General features: G+C 40.4%; 1 protein-coding gene across 1 annotated transcript; it reads left to right on the top strand.

Moving 5' to 3' along the window:
- The first annotated feature begins 8,434 nt into the window (after nucleotides 1–8,434).
- Nucleotides 8,435–11,438, top strand: LOC106095907 (putative gustatory receptor 59e). The gene is made up of 2 exons (XM_059369859.1): nucleotides 8,435–9,079; nucleotides 11,169–11,438. Exons 1-2 carry the CDS (start codon nucleotides 8,435–8,437, stop codon nucleotides 11,436–11,438), a joined length of 915 nt encoding a protein of 304 aa, XP_059225842.1.
- Nucleotides 11,439–11,593: the final 155 nt, after the last annotated feature.

Here is an 11,593-nt window from a genome sequence, read left to right as displayed (position 1 = left end):
TTGAAACCATCATTAACGCACCATCCATCTCCCAATCCTCTCTTTCAAGAAAGCTAATCCTGAAGATCCTATTCTGAATCGGTTTCGGTTGCAGTTTGCCCCCGTTCCTTATTGAAATGTTCATGGGCAAAATTAGCTTTTAGCTAGAATGACATTCCGATTTTACTTACGTATACGAGTGAGTACAAATAAGTCTAAATTTTCTTACGATTTAGGTTTGGTTTGAAATGCTGATTTGTCCAGCCTTCCCTCGTCTGTGTCAAGTGTGATAGGTTAGGCTGAAGGGCACGTGTTTAGCAACCTCTCTTGGTAGCCGCTCTAGGCGACATCAGGTATATTACACTCGCCTCAACAAGGATACCCACCACCATGGATATATTAATCATCCTTTTGTATTTTTGTATAACTTCACTACCAAATCCATAGTTATATCTAAATACCGGCTGATCTGGATCATATTTGTTTCAGGTACCGACAAATCCAATACAAGTCACAGTTTCAGAAAAATCAGGCAATAAATTCGCTTTTTATGGGATTAAGACCCTAGATTGGAAGATCGGTCTAGGCAGCTATATCTAAATATAGGCTAATCTGGATTATATTTTGGTCTGATAACACTAGACTTAATACAAGGCACTGCATCAAATTCTAGCGAAATCGGCTTATAAATGCGTCTTTTACGTGATTTAGAGGCTTAAGACAAGTCACTGTGTGAATTCCCGCTATCACTATTTCACTATTTCACTATTTCAGCAGATCGGCCTACATGAAAGCTATATCTAAATATCATCCGATCTGAACCATATTCGGGTCCGATGACGGGAGGCTCAAAAAATTCACTTTTTCAAATCCGGTAGTAACTAAAGCTTTTATACACGCTTAATCGGCAAATCTGAAAAACCGGTCTATATTTGAGTCGTATGTCGGGAGGTTTAAAACAACTCACCATTTCAAATTTAAGCGAAATCGGATGATAAATGGAGCTTTTATGGGCTTCAGGCTCTTAACCGGCAGATCGGTTTATATGACAGCTATATTTTTATATAGTCCGATCTGAATCATATTTGAGTCGGATGTCGGGAGGTTTAAAACAACTCACCATTTCAAATTTAAGCGAAATCGGATGATAAATGGAGCGTTTATGGGCTTCAGGTCCTTAACCGGCAGATCCGTCGATATGGCAGCTAAATTTTTATATAGTCCGATCTGAATCATATTTGAGTCGGATGTCGGGAGGCTTAAAACACTTTACTGATTAAAATTTCAGCGAAATCCCTTATTAAATGCAGCTTTTGTGGATTTCAGGCGGTAACGGTCTACATTGCAGCTATATCCAAATATGGTTCAATTTGCAGCATCAATATCTCAAACGTATCTGTGTCAAATTTCAGCTCAATATCTCAATTTTTGAAGGATGTAGCGTGGTTACAACGAACGGAAAGTTAGCGTGAAAGTTAGCGTGCACACGAACATCGTTGAATCCCCTTAGAAGTTTACGATGATCCGAAGTATATACTCTGTAGGGTTGGGTAATGGCTAATTTGATGTGTTGCAAATTGAATCCCCTTAGAAGTTTACGATGATCCGAAGTATATACTCTGTAGGGTCGGAAATGGCTAATTTGATGTGTTGCAAACAGAATGACTAAATGAATATACGCCCTAATCTATGGTGGTGGGTATAAAACGGTGGCGGGCAAATACATATACACTATTGCACAAATTTGCGTACCCGCTCAAAGAACATAAATCCATGGGCTTGGGAATAATCCCCACACTACCACATGTGCACAATACTGATATAAGAAGAAGACGAACAAGTAAAAGCGTGCTAAGTTCGGCTGGACCGAATCTTATATATCCTCCACCATGGACCGCGTTATTCGAGTTCTTTTCCCGGCATCTCTTCTTTGGCAAAAAAAAAGGATAAAAGAAAAGATTTGCTCTGCTATTAGAGCAATATCAAGTTATGGTCTGATTCGGACCATAATTAAATTATTTGTTGGAGACCTGTGTAAAATTTCAGCCAATTCAAATAAGAATTGCGCCCTTTGGGGGCTCAAGAAGTAAAATAGAGAAGTATAGGGAAGCTGTATCGGGTTATGGACAGAAAATGGAAATTGACAGTCATGAGAGGATCCGTTGTACAAAATTTCAGACAAATCGGATAACAAATGCGACCTCTAGAGGCTCAAAAAGTAAAGAACCCAGATCGGTTTATATGGCAGCTATATCAGGTTATCGACTAATTTGAATCATTACAAAATAGGTCATGCAAAATTTTAGCCAAATCGGATAAGAATTTCGCGCTCAAGTGGCTCAAGAAGTCAAGATTCAAGATCGGTTTATATGGCAGCTACATCAGGTTATGGACCGCAATTAGCACAATTGTTTGAAGTCATAGCGAAATACGTCGTGCAAAATTTAAGCCAAATCAGATAGAAATTGCGTCCTCTAGAGGCTCAAGAAGTCAAGACCCAAGATCGGTTTATATGGCAACTATAACAGGTTATGGACCGATTTGAACCATACTTGCCACAGTTGTTGAAAGTCATAGCGAAACACGTCGTGCAAAATTTCATTCCAATCGGAAAAGAATTGCGTCCTCTAGCAGCTATATCAAAACATGGATCGATATGTCCCATTTACAATCCCAACCTACCTACCCCTAATAAGAAGTATTTGTGCAAAATTTCAAGCGGCTAGCTTTACTCCTTCGAAAGTTAGCGTGCTTTCGACAGACAGACGGACGGACATGGCTAGACCGACATAAAATATCACGACGATCGAGAATATATATACTTAATGGGGTCTCAGACGAATATTTGAGTAGTTACAAACAGAATGACGAAATTAGTATACCTCCATCCTATGCTGGAGGGTATAAAAAAAGGATAAAAGAAAAGATTTGCTCTGTTAATAGAGCAATATCAAGTTATGGTCCGATTCGGACCGTAGCAAATCGCATAAGAATTGCGCCCTCTAGTGGCTGAAGAAGTCAAGATCGAAGATTGGTTTATTTGGCAGCTATATCAAAATATGAACCATTTACCTTCCAACCGATCTACACTAATAAGAAGTCTTCGTGTCACAATGTTATGCTATTGGAGTTTTATCAAGTAATAGTTCGATTTGGACTTTCTAGCGGCTCAAGAAGTCCACGATAGGTTTATGTGGCTGCTCAATCAAAATATAGACCGATATGGCCCATTTACAATCCCAACCGTTCTACACTGATAACCGTTCTATACTGCTTTGGACAGACAGACGGTTGGACAGACAGAAGGACGGACATGGCTAGATCGACTTAAAATGTTAAGACCATTAATAATATATATATATGTATATATATATATATATATATATATATATATATATATATATATATATATATATATATATATATATATATATATATATATATACAATAGTATGGAGGCTTAGATCATTATTTCGAGGAGGTGTTACAAACGGAATTGCGAATTTAGTATACCCCCATCTTATGGTGGAGGTTTTAAAAAGCTGGGAATGAGAAACCATGGCACAAGTCAAAAACGAAGGGGACCAGGTGGTTCAAAGAGGAGCTCTCAGTAGTCCATAATACCCGACGTGAAAGAACTGGCGTTGCAATGATCAGTCAGATAACCTGATAAGCAGTCCGAGTTCATGCTTTCCCAGTCCCACAAAAAGTTACGTTCTGTATTGCGAAACACTCGGTCACATGACAGGAATCGTTGACCCTTCAACGCATGACGTCAGTTCTCACCAAATTCGCGAGATTATCGCAGAAAGCATTCACCTTACCAATAAGCTCCTACCCTTCTTTATGACCCATGACTCAGCAGCCGTTTAGAAGCCGATGTAACTCCCTAATTCCAAGAAACTCCAAGTATACTCCTACCCCGATCCCCTCAGTATCCGCTCAGAAGGGTAGCGAAATGGTGGGGCAACCTAACCTAGAGATCCTTTTCTTTATAAAAACTTGCAGCCCATCAACAATGATTGCCTCTCTGGTATATAATCCATCGCGTCGCATATAGCCTACCGTCACAACGCATCGTCAGCTCCCATGGAATACCCATAGTTTGAGAAATAGCTGGTTCCAGATTCTCTCAATCTAAGAGGATGCAAAGCCATAGAATCGAGCATGATATTTTGTATTTCTCTCTTTACATTTGCATCAGAAATCAACATTGACGCTGTATCTTGTACCCTCCCTGGCATGGCTGGCCAAAACCGGAGCGAGCAGCCACCATGATGACGACTTCATCCTCACCCATTCCTTTTCGAAGAATTGGGATTTCCTTTGATAGTTATAATCTTCTGATTGAGCCCCTCTCTAATTATGCGTTGTTAATCCTGCCTTTCAGAATGGTATGAACTCAAATCACCAGGAGAGAGGGAATCCTCATGATGTATTGACTCCAACTTCACGTTATATGCCCAAGAAAGCCCCTGACGTCGCTAATCCCCAAATGAAAAACTAATTGGCCCGTAGTCTTTGGGCATAAAATGGTTCGATTTTCCTGATTTCCGGTACGAAGTCAAGGAGTCGTATGGCACATGGTCCTGCTCTTTGCAAAAAAGAAAGCATTATGCTATACGGGCAAGTAGATTTCAAACGTATTCAGCGTCTTGACTACTTTACCTCCGTTATCATGTCCTCAACCATGGACAGTGCCTAGATACTGAGTTGTATTAGAGAAACGTCGATAACGTCCGAGTACATCGACCTGCTGGACGATGTACTCGGATCAGCTTTAGCTGATTTTATTTATGAGTTCACTGAGATCTTACTTTCGGTATGTTCCATGTAAAGATGGATCTCTCGCTTTTGCTTCTTGGGTGTACAGAAAGCTTCTTGGGAGGACAGAAAGCCTATAGTCCTCAATTTGAAACTGTCCTGTAAGAGGAAAACCGAGGAAGTAGCCTAAAGCCACTGAGCGCATTCTACTCCTGCAGGAGAATGTTCAATATGAAAGAACGTTGAAATCGATACTCAGGAAGGCTTGGAAGCGATGCTAAATATACAACCGAGACCGATTCAGAATAGCATCTTAAGCATTTAAAAAAAAAAAGAAGATTGAAGATGCATGCTGTGTTAATGTTGGCTTTAAAATGGAGTCAGAGACAGGTTAAGGGGTCTACTACGTGACACTCGACATCAGTATGTTGCTGAGAGTGCCGTGTGAAGCGTACGGTATTTCAGGCAGAGATCTGTGCCGCTAACGAAATCCGGAGAAGGGACGCTCAAAATCTGGGATTCGAGAACAGTGAGGTCGAGTTGCGTGGCGGTTGTTTGGAATCCCTGAATAAAATCCGGGTTCGTGACAAAGCGTCAACTTGGAATCACTGACACTATGGTATTTCGGGAATTAGAAAGGCGGACGAATAAGCCAGGAAGGGCTCTTCTATAGCGAAGGCACTTGCCGCCGGTCTGGCATATGTGGCATTTCTCGAATCGAACTACGAACTATAGAGTCAGTACAACCTCGCGCATTCTGTACGTTGCAAGTTTTGCTCATGAACACTAAGGAACGGGATCAAACTTCTCACATATCAATGAGAACAGTCGAATTCAAGTTGAAGCTCAGTGATAAGGGGCTCCTTTTATAACGGAGTCCGAACGGCGTGCCGTAGTGCCACGCCTCTTTAGAGAGAAGTTTTTACATGGCATAGTACCTCACAAATGTTGCCAGCATTAGGAGGACCACCATGAACATTTTTTCTGATGGTCTCGCCAGAATTAAAGTGTTCCAAAAACAAAAAGTATATTTTGAAATACATACGCTCCATATTTTTCCTTTTGATCGAAATAAATAAGTAAAAGCATGCTAAGTTCGGCCGGCCGAGTCTTATATACCCTCCAAAATATTGGGTTGCCCAAAAAGTAATTGCGGATTTTTCATATAGTCGGCGTTGACAAATTTTTTCACAGCTTGTGACTCTGTAATTGCATTCTTTCTTCTGTCAGTTATTAGCTGTAACTTTTAGCTTGCTTTTGAAAAAAAGTGTAAAAAAAGTATATTTGATTAAAGTTCATTCTAAGTTTTATTAAAAATGCATTTAGTTTCTTTTAAAAAATCTGCAATTACTTTTTGGGCAACCCTAGATCGCATATGTCAAGTTCTTTTCCCGATATCTCATTTTAGGCAAACAAAGGATAAAAGAAAATAATATTGGAGCTATATCAAGTTGTGGTCCGATTTGGCCCATAATTAATTTAAATGTTGGAGACCATAGTAGAAGTCATTGTCTAAAATTTCAGCCATTTCGAGTAAGAATTGCGCTCTTTAGGGGGTCAAGAAGAAAAATAGAGAGATCGGTTTATATGGGAGCTGTATCAGGATATAAACACATTCGAACCATATTTGACACGCATGTTGAAGATCATCTACAAAATTTCAGCCAAATCGGATAATAATTACGCCTTCTGGAGGTTCAAGCAGTCAAGATCCCAGATCGGTTTAAATGGCATCTATATCAGGTTATGAATCGATTTGAAGCATATTTGGCACAATTTTTGATAATCGTAACGTAACATGCGTGCAAAATCTCAGCCAAATCGGATAGAAATTGTGCCCTCTGTATTCTGAGGAAGTCAAGACCCCAGTTAGGTTTAAATGACAGCTATATCCGGTTATGAACCGATTTCAACCATACTCAGCACAGTTGTTGGAAGTCACAATAAAACACCTCATGCAAAATCGGCCAATTCAGCCAAATCGGATAAGAATTATGTCCTCTAGTGACTCAAGAAGTCAAAATCCATGATCGGTTTATATGGCAGCTATATCAAAACATGGACCGATATAGCCCATTTACAATCCCAACTGACCTACACTAATAAAAAGTATTTGTGCAAAATTTCAAGCGACTAGCTTTACTCCTTCGAAAGTTAGCGTGCTTTCGACAGACGGACGGACGGACATTGCTAGATCCACTTAAAATGCCATGACGATCAAGAATATATATACTTCATGGGGTCTTCGACGAATGTTTCGAGCAGTTACCACAGAATGACGAAATTAGTATACCCCCATCCTATGGTGGAGGGTATAAAAACTGCATGGTTAAAAGTTCTCAGACTCTCGATGTTGCTGTTTAAGCATTCAAAATCCATATTCAAAAGTGCAACTTTGCCCATGAACTTCTCATCAATAAGTATTGTCCGATTCTAGTTTAGACTCAATGATAAGGGATCTCCTTTTTGTAGCGGAATCCGAACGGTGTGCCGCAGTGCGACACCTATTTGTCACCTATGCATGGCATAGTACCTCAAAAATGTAGCCAGCATGGGATAATCACCGGCTAAAACTGTTTTCTAATATTCTCGCCAGTATTTGAACCCTGGCGATCAGTGTCATAAGCGTACATGCTTACCTCTGCGGTATGGTGGTCTCCAATACCGCACATGCTAACCTTACCGTAAATACTGCCGTATATAGCATACTTCCTCACAATCCCATGACAGCCGGTTGTAAGTACCGGTTTGAACCGATGGAGTCCTTCATCGGCGTGATAGCGAGGCGAATCCCGGGGAGAACACACAACTGACTGCCTCGTTCTTTCGATATTTTCTGGAGTTCTGATGGTCCGTTGAAGTCTATTTGTGGGTTTAGCCATACTTCCATACTCCCGAAATGAGCGAGGAACGAATCTGTGAGGAGGAATTTTAAAGGGAAAGCTCTCTACGGCGATGGCACGCTGCTCCCTAGAACAAAGCACGATGGCTGCTGACTGGAGAGGTAAACAAATTTAGCGGCTTCCCCCTCTAGATGCGCTCATTTTCGACCTCCTTCACGCTGAACTCACGGGGTTTTTTCAAATAAATAAGTTTCTCTGGCGCACCCTGTACTACAGTCCATACAGTAGACGTAATTAATCAATCATTTAATCAACATTTTCAATTAGTCAACCAAGTTGAAGGTCAACAGGACTAACTTAGTAATTGACACTTGAGTCCCACGAGAATGGTTAATTCACAACTTTCCGAAAAACAAACAAAAATGGTCACTTTTAAAAAGCTAACCAAACAAGTGTTAGGTGTGGTGAAGATAAAGAATCAACCCCTTAAAAACGATTTCAAGAAGATAAGATTTTTAAAATTTCTTAAAATATATAAAAATATTTTCCAATTTCTGGGCATCATAGCCTATGAAGGTTCGAAACGGCTTCTATTTTATGGGCAAAGAATTTGGTGCATTCTGGTGTTGGCTCTGATATGGGCAATATGTACTTTTGAAATATGTTCCATTCCATTGGCACTTCCCACTTTGGAAAAGGGTCTATATTTTTGTGAACTCTTTTTGTACAGTCTTCTGTGTGGGGTAATTTATGTGAATGGTTTCATGAAAAGTCTCCAATTTAAAAATATATGTGGGCAATTTTTTAAACTACATGGCCAGTTGCACATTTGTAGTTCAAGGTTCATAATGCTTAAAGGAAGCGGAAATGCTTTATTTAAACGTTTAAAAAGAGAAATGGCTGCACTCACCATAGGTTTGTTGCTATTTGAAATTGCCTGCATAGCGGCTAATAGCGTTTATCGGACATTTTCCGGCTGGTGGATGTTGCGTTCATTTGCAGCCTATAATCTGCCCAACATTTTGATCAATCTTAACTTGTGCCTCTATTGGCTAGCCTTGCGTGGCATTGCTTTACTCTTCACCTGGGCCAATAATATTATGGAAAATCTTCGTCAAGCCTCCAAAAGGCAAGAGCAGAAACAGGAGCACAGTGACACTTTATTGTGGTTCCAAAAGGAATTCAATACCCACACCTATCAGAAACCATCGCCCAGTGGTAAAATCCATGAAATATTTCTTGCGCTCAGCCAGGCTAATTCGGATTTGAGTGATTTGCTCAGTGACATAGTGGCAGCATTTCGCATAATTTTGGTGCTAAATTTTCTTACCTCATTTTTGGTGTTGACCATAGAGTTTTTCGAACTTTACAAATATTTCGATAATCCCACGTTAAATGAAATCAAATTGGTGACATTCAAGTTAATATGGCTAATACTACATGGTGGGCGAATATTTTTTGTACTTATAGCGAATAATGCTATAACAACGCAAGTAAGTGTAAATAAATTTTAAGTCGTTGAGTAGAGCGGACATGATTTCATTTCGCTCCTCAAAAAATATCTTTATTTCGATATCATATCTTTATTATATATAGGTACTATGGGTTGCCCAAAAAGTAATTGCGGATTTTTTAAAAGAAAGTAAATGCATTTTTAATAAAACTTAGAATGAACTTTAATCAAATATACTTTTTTACACTTTTTTTCTAAAGCAAGCTAAAAGTAACAGCTAATAACTGACAGAAGAAAGAATGCAATTACAGAGTCACAAGCTGTGAAAAAAATTTTCAACGCCGACTATATGAAAAATCCGCAATTACTTTTTGGGCAACCAATATTACGCAACAATTTTAAAGCTTTCAGGAGTAGGCTCAAAATGGTCTCAGATCATAGCATGTTGTCCGCCCCTCCTAGTGCCTTGCCACCTGTAGTCGAGAGTAAAGGTTCAAGCGCACAATCAGTCGACAGACTAACGAATGTGGAACAGGCGGAAACCCCAGGGGGATGCGAAGTTCGTACCTAGCCTTTAAGTAAACGTGGTGTTTCCGATTCAGATTCATGTGTTGAACTCTGAAGAGAGTCGACCCATACATTCACTCTTTGTGTCTGCAGAATCTATTGCTTCCGTCAAGAAGCACGTTGGAAGCATCCATACTCCATGGTAGGGCACAAAGTTTAACTTGGTGAGAAAGATGGCCATCCGCCAGGCAACTATCTTCATCAAGGGTGAAGAAAATTCGCATCGTAAAGCATGGTGAAAGTCTTAAGTAAGCAAAATCAAGGTTTAGTCGCGGACAAATGGGAGGTATTCTATAGGAAGAAGAAGGAGGAAGAAATTCTCCTTGTAGTGGGCCTTGACCATTCATGACCATGATTCCGTGATCAAGACTAAAGGTATGGCGTTCTAAGAGATCAAGGTTGTCATTTTCAAGATTGGAAAGACTAGGATAGGCAAATATCCACATATTGAGACATCAGGCAGTGCTGTGACAGAAGACTTAATACCGCTTAACGAACAGGGGGCCGACGATGAGAACGAGGATAAGCAAAGATCCCAATATTAAAACATCAGGCAGTACAAGGACGAGAGGCTCAACACAGCCGAACGAACAGGGACCTGATGGAACAGTCACCGATTTTTTCATGATTCGTAAGACTAGGATAGGTAAGGATCATTATATTGAAACATCAGGCAGTGCAGTGACAGGAAACTCAATGAAGTCTAAATACGATGTAACCATCATCCACTCCCAAAAAAAACCATTTACCCAAGATTTGGAAGACTAGGATAAGCAAAGATCCTAATATTGGAATATCAGGCAGTGCAGTGACAGGAAACTCAATGAAGCCTAACGACGTACAGGGAGCCGACTATGAATCATCACCAACTCCCAAGAATACCATTTGTTCAAGATATGGAAGACTAGAATAAGCAGAGATCCCAATATTGGAATATCAGGCAGTGCAGGGGACTAGAGAATCAATACAGCCTAACGAACAGGAACCCGGGATCATCACCGACTTTCTCAAGTTTCAAAAGACTAGTATAGGCAAGACGCTAATATTGAAACATCAATCAGTGCAGTGACAGAAAAATCAATGCAGCCTAACGACGAAGAGGAAGCCGGCGGTAAAACCATCAACCACTCCCAAGAATTCCATTTACTCAAGATTTGGAAGACTAGGATAGGCAAAGATCCTAATATTGCAGTGACAGGAAACTCAAAACAGCCTGACGAACAGGGAGCTAACGTTGAGACCATCATCGACTCCCAGGAAGCCTATTTACTGAAGGACCAATGAATGGAGTCAGCCAGATAAGCCTCCAGGGAGCGAGGCGGCCATACACGCTCTGATGTAGAAAATCAGTACGGGCAAGATTCATATGGTCTTAATTCAGGAGCCATGGACTAAACCTTATCATCTAGCAATTATTCTTTGGTAGCTCGGGAACGCGGGCAACTTAAATTATATCTTTTCCCCAGAGTTGTTAACATCAAATGCAACAGTGCTGTGACAGGGGGACGGTGGAGCATACCCGCAATCACTGAATCTGGATTTCCACGCCACCCACGTCGCAGTTGCAAAGGCTGCTGAGGAAAAAAAATAGACAGGAAATGAGGATTTCGACTAGAATAGTGGGGTGTTTCGAATATAGTTGTCCTCTTAAAGAAAGAAAATCAGTACAAGAAAAACCCTGGATGACCTCGGAGATTCGCATCATTGGGGAAGAGGTCTGCAGATTTTATAACAGCGCACGTCGTAAAAAAGCGGAAGTTTATTGGTATGTGTATTATACACGTTTCAAGGAATACAATAGCATTATCAGAGCGGCAGAGCGTGCCTCCTAGAAGATTTTCCGCGAACAGGTCGGTAGCGTTAATGACGCCGCCAAGATGAAAAAATTTTCTTTCAAAGACCCATGTCCAAATGTTAGTAGGCGACAAGGGAATGAGAGCAGAGACAACTGTGGACTTGTTGAAGCTTTTAATGAAAACGAATTTTC

Source organism: Stomoxys calcitrans, chromosome 5, assembly GCF_963082655.1.
Source record: "Stomoxys calcitrans chromosome 5, idStoCalc2.1, whole genome shotgun sequence".
NCBI lineage: Eukaryota > Metazoa > Arthropoda > Insecta > Diptera > Muscidae > Stomoxys > Stomoxys calcitrans.
This window is presented reverse-complemented; position numbering and strand designations above follow the sequence as displayed.